Source organism: Mandrillus leucophaeus, unplaced genomic scaffold (genome assembly GCF_000951045.1).
Source record: "Mandrillus leucophaeus isolate KB7577 unplaced genomic scaffold, Mleu.le_1.0 Scaffold409, whole genome shotgun sequence".
NCBI lineage: Eukaryota > Metazoa > Chordata > Mammalia > Primates > Cercopithecidae > Mandrillus > Mandrillus leucophaeus.
In genome coordinates, this window is record NW_012104354.1 from 481,888 (window position 1) to 509,473 (window position 27,586).

The 27,586-nt window shown below is 38.1% G+C and overlaps 1 protein-coding gene across 2 annotated transcripts in view; it reads left to right on the top strand.

Annotated features, from left to right (window-relative positions):
• NFKB1 (nuclear factor of kappa light polypeptide gene enhancer in B-cells 1) overlaps window positions 1-27,586 on the top strand; it is a 104,949-nt gene that overhangs the window by 31,023 nt on the left and 46,340 nt on the right. For both annotated transcript variants that reach the window (XM_011992255.1, XM_011992256.1), the window contains exon 5: window positions 20,149-20,297. In XM_011992255.1, coding sequence (XP_011847645.1) covers window positions 20,149-20,297 — 149 coding nt within the window. The remainder of the gene's footprint in view (window positions 1-20,148; window positions 20,298-27,586) is intronic.

A 27,586-nucleotide genomic window follows, 5' to 3' on the forward strand; every position in this document is an offset into this window, starting at 1 on the left:
GTAAGAGGTCTCAGATTGGAGGCTTCTAGCCATAGTTGGTCCAGGTTATTTCACAGCCCACCCCTAAAGATAACACTGGGGACAGGGAATATGGGATAAAGTGATAGTGTTTACAGTCATTCCCAAGCTTCACCCCTAGCGTTCCCGTGCCACGTGGCATTAGCTGCACCATGAGCACGTGGACTGAAATGGGGTTGTGGATCCCCAAACAAAAGATCTGTGTACTGATAAAATGGAAAGAGGGAGAAAAAATAATAAACATCAATTATTTTTTCCCTCCCGCGATCAGCATAAGAGACTGCTAAATCTCCTTTATTACTTGAAATTGTGTGAACTTGTATACTTCCTTTCTAGAGAATTTCTAGTCTGTGCCATTCCCGATGTGTAAATTTTACATTTTAAAGGGTAAGAACTAGAGCTGGGTGAGGTTGCTGGCTCCTGTAATGCCAGTGACTCTGGAGGATGAGGTGGGAGGGTCACCTGAGGCCAAGAGTTAGAGACCAGCCTAGGCAACGTAGTGAGACCCAATCTCTAAAAAAATTAAAAACTTAGCCAAGCTTAGTGGCATGTGCCTGGAGTATCAGCTACAGGGGAAGCTGAGATGGGAGGATCACTTGATCTCAGGAGTTCTAGGCTGCACTGTGGTATGATCGCACCACTACGCTCCAGCCTGGGTGACACAGTGAGACCCTGTCTCAATAATAATCATGAAGTAACAACTAGTTTTTATGTATTTAAAAGTATCACATACATTTAATAAAAATTCAAGTAATACAAAGGTATATACATAGTACAACATAGATTTTCCTTCTATCCAAGATCCCTCTCCTCCCCAGAGAGAAGCACTGTTATGTTTCTCAAATAGGCATCTAGAAATATTCCATGTATATACAAGCTTAGTTGTGTGTGTTCATGCCTGTAAGCACATACACATTTATACACCCAAATGTGTATAAAACATAAGCTATAAAGCATATGTATTTATGCATACACATCCTGTTAATTTTAAAAATATTCTGTCCCTTGCTTTTTTCACTTAACGAATTTCGGGCATTCTTTAGCAGCTCATAAACTTCTAGGGAAGTGAGATAGTAAAGTGATTAATAGCAGACTCTAAAGCACCACCCTGGGTTCAAATCCAGCTCTGCCCCTTTATTTAGCCATGTAACCTTGGGCTAGTTGATTAACCTCTCTGTGCCTCTGTCAAATTGGGCTAACACAGCACCTACCTCAGAGCGTTGTGGGGAAGGTTGAGTGAATTAGTATAGGTAGAGAGTGGTGCCTCGCACATGGTAAGTGCTCTGTCAGGTCTGAGTGTCCACCTCATTCTGTGTAAGGACTGCATGGCATTTCATTGCTCACATGTGGCTTCTCATTGCTGCTTTTGTGCATACTCTTTTTTCTAGACTCCGGATCTATCTACTTTCCTCTCTTCTGTCAAAGACAGACTCAAAAGACCTACCTTGATAATCCTATTCGATCCAGATTTCTCCCTAGGCTGAGGTCTTTAGATTTTTAGAGCGTATTTTGTCATTGAGTTGCCTTTAATGTCCATGAAGTTTTCTTCTTATACATGTTCATTATTTCTTATGAGTCGTGGGGCCTTTATCTTGACTTTGTTTTAGCTCTTTGTCGTATCATTTATTTCTTATGTATTTTTTGTAAGAAATATGAAATTTTTAATAAAACATATTTTTCAGCATAACCACTTTTTCCAAAAGTCTGCCTTGAGTTGCCCACATTCACCCGACTGCATTGGGGACCTCTTAGTATCCCTCCTTATTAGCCCATGCTATACTTGCTGTCTCTGTTACTATACCTGATACGTTGTTTCAGTTATACACTTAGATGCCTGTCTCCCCATCTCTAGACTTATGTCTTGAGGGCAGGGACCATGTCTAATTCTTTGTTATATATTCCTCTGATGGTAGGTGTACAATAAGAATTTACTGAATTAAACTGAATTCCTTTTCATTCTGGGGCACTCAATTGTTGCCTCAGTTAATCATAGAAATAATTACTATAGAAATAACAAGAAAAATGCTTTGTTATTCTCATGTGTCATTTATCGAGTTCTTACTGTGTATCTGTTATTAAGTGTTATCCTTATACACTTCTGCAGAAAAGATGGTTTTATCCCAATTTTTAGCTTAGAAACTGAGACTTAATGAGTAACTTGACCACGAATGGCTTCTCTTTCTCCATTTCCTCCCTCTCTTGCTGTTAAGTTTTATATACATGTAATAATATATATTATTATTCTATTAATATAGATTAATATATGTACATGTATAAAACATATTGTAAATTTTATATACATATATTCTGTTTATATATATTTAATTTATATATATATAACTTAACACTATTAAGTCTCATGGTGTTGAGTTAAATAGTTGTTCTATTTTATATATATATATATATGGGGAGGGGTGTTTCTCCAGCCTAGACTTCTACTTTGAAATGTAGGCTCCAGGCTCAGCTGCTTGTTTGACGTTACCACTTGGATGTCTGGTAGACTTAACATATTCACAACTGAATTTCAAATCTTCCCACCAATCTGCTCTGTCTTACAGCTTCCCCTTCTCAGAATGTAAATGCTCCATCCTTCCAGTTGTGCAGGCCCCAAATCTTGGAGTTTTCCTTGGCTTCTCTCTTCTTCTCAAATCCCACATGTAATCCATCAGATAGTCTTATTGGCTGTGCCTTCACAATTTTTTCAGAAGCTAATTATTCTTCAACACCTCCAATTCCGCCACCCTGGTATAAGCTACCATCCTCAGCATCTTTCTTCCAGTGGATTTTAGCATCCATGAATGATTATTTCCTAAATCAATTATCAATAATTGTCATAAATTTGTGATTTTTCTATTTCTATCCTTCCTGTCACTTTTTGGGGTTTTTTAAAAAGAGCTTTCTTCATTCTTCTTTAAAAAAAAATTAAAATTAGCATCAGTATGAACTTGTGGATTCTTTTGTTATTTAGTGTACTATAAGCCATTCCTGTCATTATTCATTTTGATTCTTAAATTGTCCTAGTCTTGGCCAGTGGGAGTCTTTCATGCTAGCTCCTATGTCTTTTTGATATGTCCCCATATTTTTTTTCTAACACTTCCTTATTTCTGAAATTGTAAGATATTCTAGGTTCACCCTATACCTTCACTACCCCAGTCCAGGCATCGTCTATCTCTCTAAGTAAAGTCCTAGTTCCTTTTAGCAGGAGAAGTTTTTCTAGACTCTTTCATTAGGCAAAGCTACAAAATTGACTATTTTAAAAATCTCAAATTCATACTCTAATCATACCTCTAATTCCAATCCAACACTGCAGGCTTCTTCCCTCCCTCCCCTCATCCTATATTTGTATTTGGATTTGAGATATGAAATGTGTATCTCATATCCCATATTTCTTCAGTAACTGAAAACCCTCATCATCAATGATAGCAGCATGCTTACTCATTTTGCTCAGTCCAGTAATACACACACGTTTGTAGAAAAATAGCATAGTTTTAGAATTGCTATACCAATATTTACAAACTTAACTGTATTCAGTTCAAAATTTCTTTGTAGTTCTTTTGACCAAATGTATTCAACAGAGGGCATTCAGTCAGAGAAATCTGTTCAAAAGTTACTTGGATTAGATTTTTTCTTTCTATGTATTTATGTTTCCATTGGGCTATAGAGTTAAGCTAATTTTTTGTTTCTATTCCATTTTAGGGGTTTTCCCATCCTGTTGATTTAATAATTTTATTTTTTCAATATTGACATTTGTCAGTTTTACATCTTTCATTTATATGAGATTAACTAGACGCTTTAGAAATCATTATAAAGTCAGGTTGTTCTATTAATTTTTAAAATAGGTGTATAAAAACCAAAGGGATCAATCAGAGCCTTGATTTAAAGTACATTCTGAATTATTTCAGAAACCTGAATCCATCTAAACCCAGAGCAGTTCATTTGCAGATTTCAGAGACTTCTTGGCCTACCTTCCTTACATTTATGTAGCTTGTGTTTATCCAAGGCACACCACCTGCTAGGCACAGTGCTGGGCTCTGTGTTGACACACATGAATGTGATCATCTTTCTGTAGCCCCCAGGTTACATGGCACCACAGCCAAGATACAGACATGGGTGAGACAGTAATCAGGGTGTTACTCAGGATTTGCTGAGGGGAGGATATTCTAAATTGGTGGGTGTGTGTGTGTGTGTGTGTGTATGTGTGTGTATGTGTGTGAGGTGGACTGGGAGAAAATATACCCTCCTTGAGATCACCTCCTGGCTAGATAGTCTCTCTCCTCTCTATTTGTGATAGAATGCAAGTGGAATTTGACAGGTGTACTTCTCAAACTAGAAACTAGAGAGCTGGGTCGCCATCTCAGGCACCGTAAGAAGAACAAATCACACCAAACCTACATCGTTGTCTTCTTTGACAGGGTTTCTAGAAGGGTTAGGTAGTGAGATGCTGGATATCCCTGTTTTGGTAGTTCAGGGATTCACAGTATCTCCCATGCTGGTAATGTCAATCTGAAGAGATATTTCTGGTGATAGGTTCCAGGGATCTTTCCCCAGACACTTTAATAAGTTTTATCAGTGTCCTGGATACAGCCCCAGAAGTTTCTTATTAAATTTGCAGGTGACATGAAGTGGTAGACAACAAACAATTTGAATTCAAATTAATTTTGAAAGCTGGGACAATGGACCCAATTCTTCAGCAATTATACTTAAAAGATATAAATGCGTGCAGAAAACAAATTACAAGTACAGGGTAGAAGAGAGATGATTTAGCAGCAGGGCATGCAAAGAGATCTAGAAGTTTTAGTTAATAACAGACTCAACATGAACCAGCAATGCGATGTGACTACCAAACAAGTAATTCCTCATTAGTTTGCATTGATGGAAACATGATATATATAAGACCAAGGAAGTGGTGGTCTCATTTACACTCTGTGATGAAAGGCCACACCAGGAATACAGTGTAATAAATACTGCTGGGCACCACATTTGTAGAGAAATAGAAACCAACTTGAGTGTCTTCAGAGCAGAAGAGTGACAGAACTCAAATTTCCCTCAAATGGGGAGTCGTTACTGAGCCTGAGAAATTTATAGCCTGGAGGATTTGGTTGTCTTCAAATATATGAATGGTTGTGATGGAGAAAAAAGGATTAAATGTGTCCTGTTGTCACAAGAGGATGAAATAAGGAGCACTGAATGGAAGCCCCAGGAGATAGAGGTTTCAGTTGCTGCTGACAATCAGGGCTGTCTGAGGGTGGAATGTATTGCCTTAGGACAAAGTGAGCTCATTGTCACTGAATTGGTTCAAAAATGACCAGGAAGACTGCAGGGCAGGGAAGCTAACTTGTTAAGACCCTTTGTAATAAGTAATTTTTTTTCTTTTTTATTTGTATGCCCTTAGAAAGATATTTACTTAATAAATGATAAATCTGTAACAAAGGATAATCAAGATTTGGTTATAGGACAATTACAATTTTCTGACAGATCCCCCAAAATAATAGAAATTAATAGCTTACACACTACTTTATCCAAGCTGTAGAATGTATGACTTATTTCATATACTTTGTGTTTTAGTTGGTTTATACAGGCTGAACAATATAAAGCTATGACATTAAAGGGTTTTTTTGCAGGTTTAAAGTACTACCATTTTTCCAAATTACTGACTGATCCTAGAACTTGTGAGAAATTTTGGTGTTTCCCCCCTTCCTACTTTTGTTTACATCATAGTACATAGATGGTACAATATTTTGGTTAACCTCAGTCTGACACTTAGATCGTGTTCTCTTTTGCCCTATTAGCATCTAGAGTGTAAAATGACCAGTAAAGTAGCACCAAGAAATCAAAGAAAATTTCCCAGTTCTACTCACTTGTAATTCTCTTAATTTAGTAGGGGCTTTCCACAGGAAATCACAATAGAATAGTTGAAATGCTCTTTATCTTATGTACTTTCCTTTTGAAGAAAGGGACAGTTAATTGGCTTCTTCCCAACATGGTCCAAATTCTTGTACAGGGCAGCTGTATTTACTGTAGTACAAAGGAAATTCTACACAGAATGATGTCTCTAAGTATTTTCAATTATTAAGAACCTAATTGCTTCTCTAGCCACTGGGTTTCAGTGAAGGTGATAAAATAGATTTTCTAAGCAAGAAAAATAAGTCATGAGGGTGATTGTATACCTTTAAGAAATAAGAAATCAGTGATATTCAATCCCAAGTAAATTTGGGTATCACAGTCAGAGATATTCTTAATTATTTTAAATTAAATCTGAGTCAGAAACAATGTGTTAAAAGACTGTAAAATTATTTTAAAAGAATATTAAATATTTACATTAATAATCTCTATTTTCAATGAATAAATGAGAAACCTAGAATTTTTGTTTTGGACACACTTCGATCATATCTAATGTGTTCTAATTCCTCTAATTACTTTTATGTTATTTATAAGGATTTTTTAAAAAACCTTTTAGATTAAAATTTTTCAGTGTATCTTTGTTTGTGTGTCTTTTTTTCTCTCCCTACTTATGTAATTGAAGCATTTCTGACATATCCTCAGAACAGACAGATTCTTATCAGGACTTAACTACCCAGGGCAGGGCCCTCCTTGAATTTACTGCAAGTAAACACTTTGGGTATTCAGTCTCAGTTTTAATGACAAAAGTTGAAATCTTTGCCTAACATGAAGGTTTTTTCTTTGTCTCTAAATTTTGATTTTCCATGCTATCAGAGGTCCCATTGCAACAGGTAATTTGAGTGTTGATTGTATGTTTTCTCAGTTTGTAATTGTGGTGAAATGTATTTAAAATGTTGACAGTTTTAAAATTAAGTTTACCTATAAGGTTCTTTCCAACTCAGAAATTCTGTGATGGTAAACTTTTTTTTGTAGTTTGAAAATGTGATCTTTGGATGTTGTCTTTTGTGTCCTATGCATATGACTAGGAATCATAGAATTTTAGAGCTGGAAAATGAGTGAGACATTATCTAGTGATTCTGCAAATGAAGAATTAAGAGGGCCAAAGAGGTTAGGTGACTCAGGCTGTATCATAGCAGTACCTGGTGACTAGAACTCTGGCCACCTACTGCAGCACTAAAAATTAACCCAAATGTTTTTATCTGAAAATTTGCAGACTTCAGGCTAGGCCTGTAAATAAATAAATAAGAAGTTAAAAAATATTTGAGAAAGGTAAGCTTAATATGCCACATTTGGGAAAAGATGTGCCTTACACAAATGTATTTGGTATAATAGAGAACATTCTTCCATTATACCAAAATGAAAATTTTGAACATTCTCAAAATTCTCAAATTTTGAGACATTTATATTAAGCACAGTTTATTCAGACTCTCTGTAAACTGTGCTGTCATCCCTGTTGTTTTCTCCAAACGGAATCATACTTGAATTACAACTTTGGGGAGTTTAATGTTTCCTATTTTTGCACTCCTGGGATATTTTTCAGTGACTCAGAAGCATAAACTGACGCTGCCACGTTAAGGCTGTGTTCCAGTGGGAGTGACAGCATGTCTCTAGGACACTGGTGGGGAAAGCCCTCCTTATGCAGCTGCCTTGTGGAGTCTCACTGCTGGTGGTGAATGTGAGATCACACAGGGCCTGCAGCCAGGGCAGTGCATCTCCTCTCAGTCTCACTTCTAGTTTTACCTAGAACCAACCCTTGGCGATTGTCTGCCTCCTTGGCCAAGCCCCCGCACAATAGGAAAACTGCGTCTCAAGTTCGAATTCTATTAACACCTGAGAGGTGAATTTATAAACATTTAAGATGTTTTAGCATCTCTGCAGCCAGTGTCTCTGTAAATGAAAATTGTTTTTCGAAGTGGAAAAGCGTAAAATAGTACAAGGGCTTCAAAAAATAATCCTCTTTAGAAATAAGAATATTGTCAGGGTTAGGTGTTCCTGACTGTGGTTTCAAGCAGAGGAGTTAGTAAAATTCCAAAAGTTAATCGGCTTCATATACTCAACTTTTGCTAGGACTTTGCGGAAACTCCTCAGGGATCCCTCAGAGTTAGATTAGGGAGATGAACCCTGTCCTAGGACAGTAACCATTCAACAGTTGGATGGTTGGGCCCCACTGTCCTCAGCCTTTCCTAAAGTTGCCTGGGAACACCACTTTTCTGCTCCCTCCTTTTTCAGTGTAGCCTGGAGACAATGATTTATTTATTCACTAGCTCTTTTAACAAATATTGATTAAGTAGGCACTGGTTCTGTTCTAGGGGTTGGAAAAACAGAAAACTAAATAGTGCCTTTGTCCTCAGGAAACCATCCATTTAATAGAGAGACTAAGATATGCCCTTAAATACCTGAATCACCACTGCATAACCAGCACCTGTGGCTGTCATGTAGGACTTGTTGAACAAGATAATTTTTGAATGAAAGAATAAATGACCTAATTGCTCTAATGTAAAGATAAATTTCTAAGAGTCAGCTAGTTGGGATGATTATAGAAGGATTCAAGGGAGAGATGTATGAAAGCATAGATCTAACTAGACAAAACAGCACAGCAGAAAAATCAGCAGCAAAGGTTCAAAAGTAGAAATCTCTGAGATCGAATGGAGAATAGTAAATAATTTGCTGGAATGAAGAGCATATGGAAGGCAAGGGTGGTAATAAGGCTGGAGATATTAGATAAGGCCAAATCGTGCAAGAATTTAAACTGTATGTTTTTAGAAAATGGGTAAGCAATAGAAATTTTATATAGGAATGAGAAATTATCAGCAGCATTGTGCTTTAGGATTACAAATCAGGTAGCAGTCTGCTAACACATATTGGAGGGGAAAGGCCCAGAGACACTAGTTGGAAGAATTGCAGGGATTCTTCATGAGCTAAACTAAGAGTTCAAGCTAAGATAGATAAACTAAGGAATGAGAATGGGAGAAAGGGATAAACTGAGATTTTGGGGTGGTACTCAGCTGAAATTTGGCAACTGGTTAAACATAAAAGACAAGAGACAGAGAGGAATCCAAGATGAAAAGAGGCTTTTGCTGCAATTTTTTAGAAGGCGGCATTTGTATTTCCATTTGCAGGAGGTGGAGTAGCTTTGAGAAGAAAGGTGATTAGTTAAGTCTTGCGCACATTGAGCTGTAAAGGTATTATGGACAGGAAGATACCCTACAAACAGCTGGAAAGGTTGCACATGCTTAAAAAGAAGAAGAGAACATGAGATTTCAATTCAGCCGTCATCTGCTTGGAGTAGACAGTTCAATCCAGGAGACTTGATAAGAATGTCAAGGGAGTGATCACAATAAAGGTGAGAAATGGACCGAGCATCAATCTCTTCTGAAACATCTCTTTGAGGAGGAGAAAGAGTGCCTTAACCAAAGCAGCCAGTGAAATGGGGAGTTGGGGGAGACTTTCAAGGAGGGAATGGTAACATATCCCATTCTCAAAGACGTCAAGCAGGGGTGAGGAATAAGAAATGGCTAGTGGGTTTGGAAACATGGAATCTGTCATGACCTTTACGCACTTTTTCATTTGACAGATCAGGGGATTACTTACATTTGCAAAGGGCCTCAGATTAAGTGGTGGTGTTCAGCATTAGTAATTAGAGATTTTCTTATGTACTTGGTAGGGAGAAATAGAATGACATTCAAACAGGTATAAGTTCCGCTTAAGAACCTTTCTCATTGGATTATAGAGAAGATCAAATGAAAGAATCGTTCAATATTTCTTGGTGTCATGCCCAGCCCATAGGTTTCAATAAATGTTAACCTTTATGGTTGTCATCATTATCCAGAAGGGGCTTTTTTTTAGAATAAGGAAGAAAAGCAGTGCACATCTGTAGACAAGCAAAGAATCCTTTGGAGAGAGAGAAGGGTAATTCAAGAAGATTAGGAATAAACATTAAGGGTAAAAACAGAATGGTTAGCCCTGGAAAAGGTAACAAACATGTTTCTCTGAATTAGGAGAGGATATGTGAAGTAGCAGGGATGTTTTGAGACTCAGTAACAGTAAGGAGGGGAGAGAGTGAAGGAACATGCATGCAATGACTTCTACCTTCTCATTACAGTCAGAGAGAATCTCAGCTGCAGATATCTGCTTAAGGTAGGAAGAGAGAAATAAGAATTGCTGTCATTTATTTTGAGCTTTTGATATAGTAAAAACTGTGCTAGACACTTTACCTCCTTTAATCCTCATGAAAATTTAGAGATTATGTATTTGTATTCACATTTTACAAATGAGAAAACAAGTAAAAAAGTTAAGTAACCCTCCCAGAGTCTGCCAGATGGTCATGGGAGCCCAGATTCAGAGCCAGCTGTGTCTTACTCCAAAGCCTGTTGCTCTTTATTGAAAGATACTCCACTAGTTTGAGATCTTGGAGGTGTACCCCTGCACTACTATCAGGACTACCCCTGATAAAGTCCTGTGGGGTGGTTGTTCCTATCCATCACCACAGTGAATATCAAAGAAGGGCCCTCTCATTTGAGGAATAACAGACAGTGAAATTGAAATGGACCAGAAATGCAAATCCTGGACCTCTGAGGGAAATAACAAAGTGAGACATAGAGGAAATATTTGAATCTGGTGCCAAGACTCATCAGTACAAGAGAGAATGCCTAATGGGCAACAGCAGTTAGGGTGGGAAGAGAGAAGTACAAGGGGGTATTTTGGAATTTGAGGGAAGAACTGCTGCCCTAATTTTCCAAGGATGATTATTGAAGAGTTGCCCTCCCTTCACTTTCTCACAGCTGGCAGAATTCATACCTCTTAGTGGTTAGATCCCTTTTACCAGATACCATAGGGCCAGTGCAGCAACCAGATCCCCCAGCCAGAAACCCTGCCTCCAACTTAGACCAGTGTTCTGCTCTGGTGTGTAATAATCATATTCTAATTTAAATAGACTATTGAGATGCTACATTGGTATCTAGCCTTTTTTTTTACTTTTAAGTTTTAATTTTATGTGCAGGATGTGCAGGTTTGTTACGTAGGTAGACATGTGTCATGGGGGGTTGTTGTACTGATTATTTCATCACTCAGGTATTAAGCTTAGTATCTGTTAGTTCTTTTTCCTGATCCTCTCTGTCCTCCCACCCTCCACCCTTTGATAGGCCCCAGAGTGTGTTGTTTCCCTCTATGTAGCAATGTATTCTCATCATTTACCTCCCACTTATAAGTGAGAATATGCAGTATCTGTAATAATGGGTTTTCTGCTCTCATGTTAGTTTGCTAAGGATAATGACCTCCAGCTCCATCCATGTCCCTGCAAAGGACATGATCTTGTTCTTTTTTATTTCTGCGTAGTATTCCATTAGCCATTTTTTAAAAGACAAAATAACAACAACAACAACAAAAAATACAGTTATCTCCACTCCTCACCCACCACCCGTCACCTAACCCAACTCTTTATATTTTAGTAATTGCCTTCATAAATAACATTTTATCATGTCTTAATTAATCATGCATTCATTAATGTATTAATTATTGAATGCCCACAATTTGACAAGCATTATTTCAAGCACTGAGGATACAACAGAGAATAAATCAATATCCTCACTGTTTTTATTTCATTTTTTTAAGAGACAGGCTCTCACCCTGTTGCCCATGCTGTAGTGCAGTGGTGTGATCATAGCCCAATGCAGCCTTGAACTTCTGGGCTCAAAGGACACTCCTACCTCAGTCTCCCAAGTAGCTGGAACTACAGGTGCACACTACCACACCCAGCTTCCCACTCTGAGCCTCCGTCCTAATGGAGAAGAGAGGCAGTAATCAAAATACATGAAATGTGTAGTTATTAGATGGTAATTAATATATAGAGAAAAATTAAGCAGAGAAAGCAGCAAGGGATTTGGGGGTAAAAGTTTTGGTAGGGGTAGAGTGGTCAGTGAAGGCCACCTTGAGAGATGGCAATTATGTAAAGCCTGAAAGCCGGTAAGAAATATACAGGTATACAGATGTCCCTGGAAAGAGTGTTCTAGGCAGAAGACATAGGAAATGCAAAAGCTAAGATTGCTCACCTGGCAAGTTCAAGAACAGTGAGAAACTGATGTGGCTGCATAGAAGTAAGAAGAAAAAGGACAGAGAGGACATGAGATGGTCAAATCGCCTAGGGTCTTGTAAGCCATTATAATGATTTTGTCTTTTAATATGGAGAAATATTAAAGGATTTTGTTTTAACTTCTTAACATAGAAAAATTTAATCATATACAAACACAGAATAGTGTAATGAACCCCCTTGCACTAATCGCTCATCTTTAACAGCTTTCACTTTGGGAGGGTTTTGAGTGAAGGAGTGATAAGACATGGCATGACATGACTTGAACAGACAGGATCACTCAGGAAAATAAGCCATGAGGAGACAGGACACGCAGAGGAAACATAGGAGCAAAGCTTAGGAGACAGATGATGGTGGCTGGAAACCAAGGGAGTAGCAGTGAAGGTAGTGAGAGGTGATCAGATAGAGGATATTTTTTGAAGATTTGAATTAATATTATATATATTATACTTTAAAGAAGAATTTGAGAACACATGTAGTGTAGTAAAGAGGGTAAGAAATACAGAAAAGAGGCTAGACACAGTGGCTTATGCCCATAATCCTAGCAATTTTGGAGGTTAGGTGGAAAGATCCCTTGAGGCCAGGAGTTCAAGGCCAGCCTGGGCAACATAGCGAGACTCTGTCTCTATGAAAAAGAAAAACAAAATTTAAACAGGTGTGGTGGCATGCACCTGTAGTCCTAGCTACCTAGGAGGCTGAGGCAGGAAGATTGCTTGAGCCCAGGAGGTTGAGTCTTCAGTGAGCCATGATCATACCACTGTACTCCAGCCTGAATGACAGAGCAAGACCCTGTTCCCCCTCAAAAAAAAAAAAAAAAAAGAGAGAGAGAGGAAGAAAGAAAAAGAAAGAAAGAGAAAAAGAAATATAGGAAAGAAATGACACTAGAATACCAGTATTGTATACATTATTTTCTGTTTAAAAATCCACCCAACTGGCAAAAAAAAAAAGGCTTATATGTGAACATTTATAAGACAATGCATTAATAAATTACAAACTATCTGCTCTTTCCATGTTCTTTTGCAGTGATGAATGATTAGGCCATGCAAATGTAAAGATTTATTGGTAATTTCGTGATGATGTAGTGACACCTGTTGAGGTCCAAGTTCCCAGCAATTCTTGGAATTAGCAATAGTGTGTTACTTCTTTCTCAAAAGAAGCATAATTTGTAAGCAGCTATATCTGATGTGGTAAAACTGAAAATTAAAATAAAACAAAAAAGGAAACCCTGAGTCAAAGTATGAGGGAAAAGATAAAACTTTCAGAGAAAAGTTATACATAGAGATTTTATTCATCGTCTCTGTGTAATTCACGAGAACTTCTTAGCTTATTTATTATGTCAAATGGCAGTTTGCTCTTCTAATCCCAGCCTGATATGAGCCATGTATGCTGTTGGTCATTCAAAGGGGCACAAAACAGGTGAAAGAATGTCGGTGAATCAATGCACATCCATGAGTACTACCAGGAAAAGGAAAAAAAAAAAAAAAAACATGCCATCAACAGTGGGTCGAAGAGGATTTTTTTCATGCCATCCCCTACCTTACTGAGAATACCACATTTATATTCAGAAGACTCATAATGAATTCCAGGGTCCTCTGTGTCTTGGCTGTATGACTTTGGGTTATGTCACTTTGTTACTCAATCTGTTTGAACTTCTGTTTTCTTATCTGCAAAATAGGGGTAATAGAGTCAACTCTGCCTCCCTCACAGGGACTTTCGGAGGCCCAAGGGTCTTTACAAATAATAGAGAAGGAAACAAACTGGCACTTTAATAGTACCTACCATGTGCCAGGCACTGCGTAGTCCTCACGACAGCCCTCTGAAGTCATGTGATTGGCCCTTTGTGTAGATGTGGAGCTTAAGACTCAGAGGTTATCTAATTTGTGTAAGGCCACAGAGCTAGGAGGGGGAAAAGCTGGGATTGGATCACAGACTGGATCAACTTGAAATCTCCTGCATCACAGAGAAAGAGATGAACTTTACTAAGCATCTTTTTATGCCAGAAACTGTGCTGGACATAATTCTGTACTGTCTTATTTGGTAAAGGTCATTCTGTCCTTCCTGGTTGCCCTGGTTGCTCAATAAGTAGTAAACAATAAAGCCTGACTGTTTTTCATCCCTGAGAGAAGAAATATTATTAAAATAGTGTTCTTCTTTTTCTTTCTTTCCTTTTTTTTTTTTTTTTTTGTGCCTAATAATCTGACTTGCAACCTCACAGAAAAGAATGAATGCATGGTTTCATGTCTGTGACATGATTTTATAAAGGAGCCTTACAAGGGGACAAGTACACCTCTACCACTTCTTATAACCATTCCTGAGATCTCTCTTCTCACAACACATACCAGCAAAGCCAAACAAACAAGGTGTTTACGAATAACTGTCGTCTACCAACACTGTCTAGGCAGAGTAGAGCTATGAAACACTGAGGAGACTGCACACACACACAAGAACAAATGATCATGTCACATGGTAGCACAGAGCAATGGGAAATGTGAATAGTTTGGAGGAGGACAGACCCAAGCTCAAGGATTGCCTGATTGCTCCATTTATAGGAACCTTGGCAACCTGCCTTATCTTCTGAGCCCCGGTTCCTCTAGCTGTGGAATGGGGTATTACCTCTCACCCCACAGGGCTGTTGTGGGGATCATCTGAGTTAGCATGTTCCATAAAACACAGTAAGTTAGGAAGTATAGCTGTATCGGCTCTGGGAATTCAACAAGCAAGAGAAGTATGACAGTAATCATTTAATTACTGAACCCTGTCTTCATATTGCACTAGGTTGCATATGGTTTTCCTGCCTTGTTCCTTCCAATCAAATTTCAAAAAAAGGAGGCAGTAGTGGAACCTTGTGGGCTAAAGTAGGGAGGAGGGTGTCATGGAAGATTCAGGTTTAGGTCTTCCTCTTGAAAAATGGGTGCTCCTCGATAGGGAAGCAGAGGGACCACGTGGCAGTTGTCCGCTTGAAGAAAATCCTGAGACGTGGTAATGGGTAGGTCCAAGGAGGTCCTGAGTAGGACTGTAGCACAGAGCCTTTGCATGTGCTGTTTTTCCTGCCAGGAGGACTCTCTAAACCCCTTGGCCTCACCCACCCCCTTGCCTGGTTATACTCCTAGCCTTCTTTCAGTCTCCACCCTCAGTACTCCCTCAGGAAGCTTTCCCTGACCTCCTGACCCGGTCAAGTGCTTTTTATGTATCTCCTGTGTAAGCTCTTCTCAGTTACACTTTTGCATTTATTTGTGAGATTATTCAATTAGTGTCAGTCCCACTCTTTAATTCTCCACAAGAACAGAGATTGTGTCTGTTCTGCATTCACCATGCATCGCTTCATCCCCTAATTTACTGCAGTGTGTGGAACATAGGAGGGGCTTTAAATACTCACTGAATAAATAGACAGATTTTGGTTATTAGTGAGGTATTACCTAGGTGGGAGAGAGGATTTGTATTTGGGATTGCTAATCCCATTAAGTGCCAAGCACTGCATTAACTCATTTAATCCTAAAAGAAAAAACCTATGAAATCAATTATTCCTTTTAACTTTAAAGACAGAGAAACTGAAATCCAGAGATGTTAACCATCTTTCCCCGTTGACACAGCTAAGTGGTAACAGTCGGTCTTGAGCCCAGCAGCCTAGCTTCAGACTTCCTAGACTACCACATTGTTCTGCTGCTTAGTGCAGTAGAGGACAAAGCGAGGTTCACATGTGAAGTCAGGATAGATTTCCATTTGAAAATTTTATATTTTTCCCCTCCTCTTCTTCATTACCATCATCATCGTCATCATCATTATCAATCACTTCACAAGAAAAGCTAAGCAGAAAAGAACTGCTTCATGTGTCACCTCTTAAATTCATGTTAACTCTGCATTCTGCCAAAGTGATTTGGCCGAATTTACCCAAGGAGCAAAGTGGACATTTCAAATCCTGATTCCTGGAAAATTCTAGACTGTGTCCTGTAACCACCTTTGAAGAACCAGCACATACTTTACCCCAATGTGACAAAATTGTTTTAAATAGAAAGAGGTAATTTGACTGAGATTGGTATTATCTGAGACCCATGGTTTCTACGGCTTATTCAAAAAGCAGATGCAGTGTGTGGTCATCAGTAGGTATTGAGTCATAAAGCTCCTGGAAGAAAGTCTTAAATTTCATCAAGAATGCCAAGAAGTCCTGGGTATCTCCAAGAATGATAGCTGTTACTATAATAACATAATTAATACTGGAAAATTAACAAAGCCCAATAAAATATGGCATGCAAAAAAAGATTTACCCTAGAAATAGAAGTGACCTAAATCAGTCATTTATTCCAGCCACCTGCTTTTAGATAAGATAATAATAATCTCAGGACGGTCATATTGTTTAAAAATCTCTAGGTGGAAGAGTACCTTACAGTAATAAATTAATAAATAAGACAAGTTAATGCTTTTAAACTACTGTTATTTGCTAGGTATTCTTGTAAAGGCTTTACATGCATTAATGTATTTAGTCCTCACAGCAACCCTTTGAGATACTATTATTATCTCCCTTTTACAGATGGGGAAACTGAGCAGTGCCCAAAGTCACACAACCATTAAATGGGGAACTATCTTCAAGCCCAGCTAGTATGTCCCTAAAGTCCATGCTCTTATAGTGTCCCTGGGTAGCTGATTACTCAGTTTTATCACCTTGGTCTCCTTGGCTTTAATTGAAAGCTTAACTCTTTTTTTTTTTTTTTTTGAGACAGAGTCTTGCTCTGTCACCCAGGCTAGAGGGGCAGTGTCTCGATCTTGGCCCACTGCAACCTCCACATCCTGGGTTCAAGTGATTCTCCTGCCTCAGCCTCCCGAGTAGCTGGGATTACAGGTGCACACCACCACAGCTGGCTAACATTTTGTGTTTTTAGTAGAAACAGGGTTTCATCATGTGGGCCAGGCTGGTCTCAAACTCCCGACCTCAGGTGATCCACCCATCTCGGCCTCCCAAAGTGCTGGGATTACACGCATGAGCCACCACGCCCAGCTGGAAAGCTTAACTCTTAATAAGAGCCTGCAATGTTCAGACTCTTTGAAAAAAACCTAACAGACACAGTTGCTCTCTTTAAACTTAACTTTCAAAGGAGTAAAAGAAGTAAAAGGAAGACTGAATAAAAAGAACTAAGATCTCCGTAGAGCAAATGAATTTCTGAATCGATTGCAAACAGTGGTCTGTCATCATGGCATCCTATGAAGTATGGTCTCCCCCATGTTAGAGTGCCAGTGTCTTCATGTGCCATATAACTTGCAAATAGTATCACTATTTTCTCTTGTCATACTTCAGCTTTCTTCTTTCAGTCCGTAGTCAGTATTTTGGAAAGTCCACAAAACCCAGGGGGCTCCCTGTCCGTTGCCCTGTGGTCTCTGTGAAAACCAGATGATGCGATGCTGACTTGGACTCTTTCAAATGGATCTAGCAGCACATGAGTCACTGGCAGCATGTTCAGTTCCTTTACCTCAGGGACTACCCAGTTCCTCATTCTTGCCACCCTTCAGTCATGAAGTAGTAGTGTGAAAAATACATGAGTACTTTTTGAGGATACCTCAGACCTCTTTCCTTCAGTACCAGAGACTAATTCCCTCATAATGGTAACATCGAAGGGCCCAGTTATCTGACGCGATTGGGCTTTAATTATGCATTCCTTCTGGTGTCCTTTTTAAGTGGAAAGCCTACCTGATTTCACCCAAGTGAAGCATTACCTTATGCCTTGCTCTCTTGCAGTCCTGTGCTGGTGTCACTTAAAAGTGTAATTACATGGTTTATTTCATGTTATTTCACTCTTGATTTATTGCTGAAGAAGCCCCTGTGGGATATATCATCATAACAAAGACTGATTTCAGATGTCAACACCAGGAAACACAACTGGCATCAGCAATCTGTAGGGAGTATCTAGGGACAGCAGTCAGCTTTGGAGCAAACCCAGAACTTCTCATTCCCTGTCCCACATTTAAGGGCAGAGACTTTCTCCTTGTTAAAGGGAAAGCACTGAATTCATAATTAGCTTTATACCCAGGGTTTTTTTTAAATGTTATACCTGTTTAAGAAATTTTTTGTGCTTTGAGGTGGTCAAGACCAAATTTAATTAGAAACCCTCTTTGTGGTTGGCTTGCTCTTGGGGCCCGGCTCTTTGAGAAGGAGTTTAGAAGGTTTAGAAGTAGACCTTTGCAGCAGTTTTAGCCAAGTGCATGCATAGAGGCCTTGAAGGGGAGCTGCACAGTTGATTGTAGGGGAATCTATCCTTTGTTGACGAGTGAAGCTTCTCTCCCTGCAAACTCTCTGGGGAGTAATGCCAACTCTGATCAGCTTTTCGACTCTTGGATGAAATATTGGGTTGGGGAAAAGTCCCTACTAAGAAAATCCTACCAAATCCCTGCTTCAATAAAATATGAATCCATTTAATGAAGTTTATAGTAGAAGTAGGCTAGTTGAAAGGATTCTGTCTCTTTCCAAGAAGTATTATTGGCAGGTTTAGGGTCTTCCTCAAGTTTACATCATTAGGACTTCCATCAAAGAGTTATCTTTAGGTGTGATTCCCACCCTCCTTCCCTGCCTCCCTCCCTCCCATCCTTCCTTCTTCCCTTTCCTCCTTCCTTCCTTTCTTTTTCTTCTCTCTCTCTTTCTTTCAAACTGTGGGCTGCTTGTATAGGTTTATGCATTTCAAATTACTGTGTAGTTGAGAGATTTGGGGTTTAGATTATGCAGTCCTTTAAAAAGTACAGTATGGGCCGGGCGCGGTGGCTTACGCCTGTAATCCCAGCACTTTGGGAGGCCAAGGTGGGCGGATCACGAGGTCAGGAGATCAAGACCATCCTGGCTAACATGGTGAAACCCTGTCTCTACTAAAAATGCAAAAAATTAGCTAGGTGTGGTGGTGGGCGCCTGTGGTCCCAGCTACTCGGGAGGCTGAGGCAGGAGAATGGCGTGAACCCGGGAGGCAGAGCTTGCAGTGAGTGGAGATTGTGCCACTGCACTCCAGCCTGGGCGACTGAGCGAGACTCCATCTCAAAAAAAAAAAAAATGTACAGTATGAGCTAAGGAGATAGGGTGACCAACTAATCTAGGTTTTGGCTCTGAAAGTCCTGTGTCCCAGAAAACCCCTCAGTCCCAGGCAAACCAGGATGATAGTTCATCTTTTGAGGAGATTATAATGCATTTCCAAGTATTTAGCTGAATTTATCACAGGGTTCTGACTTAATAGGATTTAAGAAGGTTAAAATAAGGTCTTTTCTGTTAACGTTAGTATGACTTTAGTCTTGGCACTTTCTCAAGGAAGGAATCTAGTCTATTATAGGGGGCTAGGTGACTAATAAGAAAGGGTATCAAAGTGTTTTTTGCTACAAATGTTGTTATCTCCATGCTATTTCCTTTTTATTGCTATTGTCATTTTAAAGACATACCAATAAAAAATAAATTACTTTAAACAGAAAACTCTAATTTTATCAAACAACAGCAAAACAGGGGTGAAATCTAAGGATTTGTACTTAAGAAGTGCACTTTTTTGAACTGAAAACACTTACTATAACCTGAGCATATGTAACTCAATTATCAGAAGTCAGAGACGGCTGAAGGCTCAGGTATCCTAAGAGATGACTGGAGGCCAAGTCCTCATGCTTGAGTGTTTATAGCCAAACTTCAGAACCAGGTCCCTGGGCAGGATTCTGTCTAATCACATGGCACAGAGTTAGGATGGACTGCTTCTGCTTACCTCCCTTCTTCCTTTGATTCCCATCAACCACCAGTTTCCTTCTCATCAATCATTTACCCAGCTTTTGTAACCAAGAATTTTGATGAGGGTGCAGAGGAAAGCATGTTCTTGGTTAATAGGAAAGGAGGCTTCATGACAACACAGCATCCTCTAAGATGTGTTGCTCCAACTTTTACAATACATACTGTATTTTAAGTGGCCTGCTTCTTGGAGTGTATCTTCCCACTACACAAAACAACCACCATTAACATTTTCATTTACTTTCACCCTGTCATTTGTTCATCACATACTTTTAAAAACAGGGCTGTAATAATGTGTATACATATATGAATAATTTTATATTGTACTTTTTATACTTACTGGCATATCATAAACATTTTTCCATGTTGCTGGAGAGTCAGGTGTGCTGACTTTTGAAATGTGCTTCTTATATAGATCTGCAACTATGTGGGACCAGCAAAGGTTATTGTTCAGTTGGTCACAAATGGAAAAAATATCCACCTGCATGCCCACAGCCTGGTGGGAAAACACTGTGAGGATGGGATCTGCACTGTAACTGCTGGACCCAAGGACATGGTGGTTGGGTAAGTAAGGGTATATGATGCTGTTGAAGGTAGGAACAGATAGAATAATATGGGATGCAGAAACTTAGAATGAACAGGCTTAGGGACCTTTCTGAGACCCTCAAAGGGCCTCAAAAAACTGTAAACTTGTGCTTTCATTCGGACTCCAAGAAGTAAGGTGACCACATGTCTAGATTTGCCTGAGACTGCCCAGTTTTCACCTGGCCTAATTGTTTAGAGCACCCTCTTCTACTCTCAGAGGTGGCCCAATTTGGATGATCACTTACATGTGGTCACTTGACCTACAAGGTATTTGTGCCACTTTTAATTTTTTTTTTTCTCCTAGAAATAAAGATAAGGACACATTTAAAGAAACCTAACTGTAGCAGAAATCATCACTTTATGGATAGTTTTACATTCTTGATGATTTCTTCAGTGGATTTATAGTGTGAATATTTAGGGCTTTAAGTGAATGCTTAAATATCATTTCAGCTCTCTGCTGCTTAGAAAGTACGCACAGATAAGAAGCCAAGGAATGCAAATTTATTTTGGCATTCGTTAGGCTTGAAATGTAAATAAAAAATGACATATTCATTTAACGGTTGATCAAATAAAACAAGCAATTTTTAATAATTGAAGTTTTATAGAAGTAATTTCAATCCAAAAGAATTAAGTTTTTAAATAAGACATATTTATTGTGCTAAAAAGCAGATATTTTCATCTTCCTAATACACTAAAATAGCACAGAGAATAATAGTATAGCGCACAATACAAACTGATAAGTGCAGTCAATAATTCTAAAAATTGTTGTTTTAAGTCTTTCTTTGGGAGTCCTTAAATGCAAAAGAAGAAATTTTTAATTTTGTTTAATTTTTGAAAACATTTTTCAGGGTTTTCTAATCCTAGTTTAAATAGTTTATACTAAAATCCCAGTTAATCTGGGTTATTCACTCAAAGAAAGGAATTGTTTAAATCAACCATAATTAAGCTGATGGTTGCATTTCAGGCTTTGAATTCCGATCAAGTTTCAAATTGGTTATTATTTTGGAGGTTGTGCTTTCATGTTCCTAGGTATTTCTTTGTTTGACTGTAAAAATATTTAAGTGTGAAAAACCTAGAGAGAGAGCTTTCTTTTAAGTCACTAAAATCGGATTCTTTTGATGTTAGAAAACAAAAGACTCTAGATTGAAGGAAGAAGCTTAAATTGATTTGAAAAATTAAAGTGTGCTTTATATGAACTTGTTTCAACATCCTCTTGAAAGACTGGCGTGTTTCCTGTTGTATGTCACAGTTTGTTCATCATGAGTTGTGGAATACCCTTCCAGTTCCTGGTTGACCTAGGAGAGCTTTGAAATGCAGGCTATTTGTCACAGTTTTAGACTAATTGATCACTTAGTGTTCCTGCAGATCTATTCCAGTAGGCTTCTGTCAGTTTGAAGTTTATTTTCTTTGGTCTTGTTTAATCTGTATTATAATCATATCCTTTAGAGGAAATTTTACATGAAGTTTTCTACTAATATTTATTATAAAACCTCCAGTATGTTGTCTATAATTTGGTGTTTCTGTGGTTTGCTTTAGTAATCTTTCAGGATTTTAGAAAGAACTAATGGTTATTTAAATTTGAGACCTTAGAGAGGGAATAGAAGTAAATTGTCTCCAGGGAAAGTGAGGGATTCTTTCACTCTCTTGTAGTGCAGTGGGGTGTGGGCTCAGTAGTTGGGAGAACTCATCATTCATTCATTCAACAAACATTTTGAGCATCTCAGCTCCTGAGTTTGATCATGATATCTGATTGCAGTGCAGTGAGATTTTCTAACCCTATACAATTTCATTGAGAAATTTAATCAAGATGCCACTTGAGAGTTACAATAGACTCAGTAGTCTTACGTGTTTAGCGTTTTCTATGAAAAGCCAGTACTCACTTTCTAATTTGATTTTTAGCTGAGAAATTTTTGCTTACAATGTTTCCCAAAATACACTATTTCCTTCATAATTCATTTGTTTCTATCTCTCTATGTATATACATTTTTAAGGTTTTCAATGTCAAAACTTATTGCATTTATATAGAAAGAACATCATGCTAGCATTCTGGAAACCAGAATTTTATTTCCAGTACTGTTGCTCTCAGCAGAGGACTGGGGGCAAGTTATATGACTTCTTGAGGACCTTAATGTCTTCCCTCATAAAATGAGAGGTTTTCAGTACAGAATCTTATGTTTAGGCCGTTTACATCTCCAGAATTCTAGACTGAACTAACATTACGTAATATTATGAAATAACATGAGCAAACTTGCCACATACATATTTATGGTATGACATTGATTATTAGTATTTAGTTCTGACTTGTAGATAAGAGTATCACATAGAGAAACTTAGGAAGATAGCCAAAATTATGTCTTAGACTTGTCAATACTAGAAATGAAGCTAAGATAACCTGTTTTCAATAATACAGATTAGGCAAAGAGTTTAGATTCACAAGCAAGGCACTAATCCAACATACAAAAAAAGATATCTAAAAAATGGCAGTAAGAAGATAAATAACTTTTAAATTGTCAAAACCAAAGGAATTACTTTCTTTGGAGTGTTTATCTTCACCTTTCCCTCAGCATGAATTCTTAATAAACTTAGTTTCTACTTTCAAAGGGATTTTATCTATGTTATAAATATTCATGTTTTAAATAACCGAGTCTTGATTATAAGTTCCATTGCTGTAATGTAGGGGATTTGTCATTTTCATATTTTTTTAAATTAGCTTTAATTTTGTCTTTTTATTTTTTATTCATTTATATAATTAACCTTTACTGCCTTTCTTGGTAAAAATAATAATAATAATAATCTTAGTTTGGTGTTTTATTTTAAATCCTGAATATCAACAATTTGTTTCAACGTATTTTAGTTCTTTGACATTTTTATTCCATGGAAAATATGTGTGTTCTTTGACTTTGCTTTAGGCCAGTTCCCTCACTGGTAATCACCACACCCTCTCTGCTTTCTGGCAGCTCTGATTTAGAGATGTAGAATTTTTTTTCAATTAATACATATAGCATATACCAACTGGCAAGCACTAGGAGTGGATATTTAAATATAAAAATACAGAGGAGAAACAAGGCCTTCTTCAATGTCTGTTGCTCCTGTCTTTGTCCATGAGTTCTCATCATTTAGCTCCCACTTACTAGTGAGAACAAGTAGTATTTGCTTTTCTGTTCCTGCATGAATTTGCTAAGGACAGTGGCCTCTAGCTCCCTCCATGTTCCTGCAAAAGATATGATCTTATTCTTCTTTATGGCTGCATAGTATTCCTTGGTACATATGGTACCACATTTTCTTTATTTATTTATGTTATTGGTGGGGAATTTAGGTTGATTCCATGTCTTTGCCATGATGGATAGTGCTGCAGTGAACGTTCACATGCATGGGTCTTTATGACAGAATGATTTATATTCCTTTGGGTATATAACCGACAGTGGGATTGCTGGGTCAAATGGTAGTTCTGTTTTTACCTTTTTGAAAAATCACCACACTGCTACAAAATCAATGTGCAAAAATCACAAGCGTTCCTATACACCAATAACAGACAAAATGAGCACCAAATCATGAGTGAACTACCATTCACAATTGCTTCAAAGAGAATAAAATACCTAGGAATCCAACTTACAAAGGATGTGAAGGACCTCTTCAAGGAGAACTACAAACCACTGCTCAACGAAATAAAAGAGGACACAAACAAATGGAAAGACATTCCATGCTCATGGACAGGAAGAATCAGTATCGTGAAAATGGCCATACTGCCCCATGTAATTTTTAGATTCAATGCCATCCCCATTAAGCTACCAATGACTTTCTTCACAGAATTGGAAAAAACTACTTTCAAGTTCATATGGAACCAAAACAGAGCCCACATTGCCAAGACAATCCTAAGCATAAAGAACAAAGCTGGAGGCATCATGCTACCTGACTTCAAACTATACTACAAGGCTACAGTAACCAAAACAGCATGGTCCTGGTACCAAAGCAGAGACATAGGCCAATGGAACAGAAGAGAGCCTCAGAAATAATACCACACATCTACAACCATCTGATCTTTGACAAACTTGACAAAAACAAGAAATGGGGAAAGGATTCCCTATTTAATAAATAGTGCTGGGAAAACTGGCTAGCCATATGTAGAAAGCTGAAACTGGATCCCTTCCTTACACCTTATAAAAAATTAATTCAAGATGGATTAGAGACTTAAATGTTAGACCTAAAACCATAAAAACCCTAGAAGAAAACCTAGGCAATAACATTCAGGTCATAGTCATGGCCAAGGACTTCATGACTAAAACACCAAAAGCAATGGCAACAAAAGCCAAAATAGACAATTGGGATCTAATTAAACTAAGGAGCTTCTGCACAGCAAAAGAAACTACCACCAGAGTCAACAGGCAACCTACAGAATGGGAGAAAAATTTTACAATCTATCCATCTGACAGAGGGCTAATATCCAGAACCTACAAAGAACTTAAACAAATTTACAAGAAAAAAATCAAACAACCCCATCAAAAAGTGGGCAAAGGATATGAACAGACAGTTCTCAAAAGAAGACTTTTATGCAGCCAACAGACACATGAAAAAATACTCATCATCACTGGCCATAAGAGAAATGCAAATCAGAACCACAGTGAGATACCATCTCACACCAGTTAGAATGGCAATCGTTAAAAAGACAGGAAACAACAGGTACTGGAGAGAATGTGGAGAAATAGGAACACTTTTACACTGTTGGTGGGACTTCAACCATTGTGGAAGACAGTATGGCGATTCCTCAAGGATCTAGAACTAGAAATACCATTTGACCCAGCCATCCCATTACTGGGTATATACCCAAAGGATTATAAATCATGCTGCTATAAAGACACATGTACACGTATGTTTATTGAGGTACTATTCACAATAGCAAAGACTTGGAACCGACCCAAATGTCCATCAATGACAGCCTGGATTAAGAAAATGTGGCACATATACACCATGAAGTACTATGCAGCCATAAAAAAGGATGAGTTCATGTCCTTTGTAGGGACATGGATGCAGCTGGAAACCATCATTCTCAGCAAAGTATTGCAAGGACAGAAAACCAAACACTGCATATTCTCACTCATAGGTGGGAATTGAACAAAGAGAACATTTGGACACAGGAAGGGGAACATCACACACCAGGGCCTGTCGTGGGGTGGGGTGTGGGGAGGGATAGCATTAGGAGACATACCTAATGTAAATGACGAGTTAATGGGTGCAGCACACCAACATGGCACATATATACATATGTAACAAACCTGCACATTGTGCACATGTACCCTAGAACTTAAAGTATAATAAAAAAATAAAATAAATAAAGCAAGTTTACAAGGGCAAAAAAAAGAAAAAAAGAAAAAAAAGAAAAATCACCACCCTGCTTTCCACAATGGTTGAACTAATTTCCACTCCCACCAGCAGTATATAAGTGTACTCCCTTCTCCACAGCCGTGCCAGCATCTTTTATCTTTTGACTTTTTAATAAAAACCATTCTGACAGGTGTGAGATCATATCTCATCGTGGTTTTAATTTGTGTTTCTCTAGTGATCAGTGATGTTGAGTTTTTTCCGTATGTTTGTTGGTGGCATGTGTGTCTTCTTTTGAAAAGTGTCTTAAACAGTCACTTATCTTTTAAAGAAACTTTTTAAATCAGAAAAAAAGTGTTTATATTTAACCACGTATTTATCATTTGCAGTGCTCTTCATTCTGTTTCATAGGTCAAGATTTCTATCTGGTATCATTTTCTTCTGCCTGAGGCACTTCCTTTTATTATACTGCTGATCTGATACTGATGAATTTTTTCAGTTGGTGGATGTCTTCACAGTTTTTTATTTTATCTTTGTTTTTCAAAGATATTTTGAAGAGTATAGAATTTTACGTTGACAGGTCAGGCACGGTGGCTCACGCCTGTAATCCCAGCACTTTGGGAGGCTGAGGCATGCAGATCACGTGAGGTCAGGAGTTCGAGACCAACCTGACCAACATGGAGAAACCCCATCTCTACTAAAAATACAAAATTAGCCAGGCATGGTGGTTCATGCCTGTAATCCCAGCTACTCGAGAGGCTGAGGCAGGAGAATCACTTGAACCCAGGAGGCGGAGGTTGCGGTGAGCCGAGAGCAGTCCATTGCACTCCAGCCTGCACAACAAGAGAAAAACTCTGTCTCAAAAAAAATAATTATAGGTTAACAGTATTATTCTTTCACATCCTTAAATTATGTTGTTCCACTGTCTTCTGACTTGCCTTGTTTCCGAGAAGTCACCTGTCAGTCTAATCTTTGTTCCTCTATATATGATTTTTTTTCTCTTTAGCAGCTTTTCAGATTTTCTCTTCCTCACTCATTTTAAGCAATTTGATTATATGTATATTAGCATAGTTTCCTTCATGTTTCTTGAGCTCGGGGTTCATTGAGATCCTTGGATCTCTGGGTTTATATATATTAGTAAGTTTTAAAACTTTTTGGCCATTATTTTTTCAAATATTTTTTCTGTCACTCCTCTTCGTCTTCTTCTGGAACCCCAATTGCACATATATTTGGCTATATGAAATTGTCCCACAGCTCACTGATGATCTGGGTTTTTTTAAATCTTTTTTTCTCTGTTTCATTTTGGATAGTTTTATTACTGTGTCTGCACATTCACCAATATTTTTGTCTGTACTGGCTAATATGTTCTTAATTCTATCTAGTGTATTTTTTCTTCTTAGACATTATAGTTTTCATTTCTATAGGTTTGTTTCTGGTGTGTTTTTTCATATCTGCCATGTTATTCCTTAACATACCAATGCTTTCTTCTTTTTCTGATCATATGGAATATATAATAGCTATTCAATGTACTTGTGTACAAATTCTGTCTTCTGGATCTATTTTTGATTAGTTTTTATCCTAATTATGAATCATGTTTTCCTTTTTTTAATATATAGCATTTCCATTGTATTAGGTTTTTTATTATTATTATTATTATGCTTTAAGTTCTATGGTACATGTGCACAACGTGCAGGTTTGTTACATGTGTATACATGAGCCATGTTGGTGTGCTGCACCCACTAACTCGTCATTTACATTAGGTATATCTCCTAATGTTATCCCTCCTCCCACCCCCTCCCACAATAGGACCCGGTGTGTGATGTTCCCCTTCCTGTATCCAAGTGATCTCATTGTTCAATTCCTACCTATGAGTGAGAACATGCAGTATTTGGTTTTCTGTTCTTGCGATAGTTTGCTGAGAATGATGGTTTCCAGCTGCATCCATGTCCCTA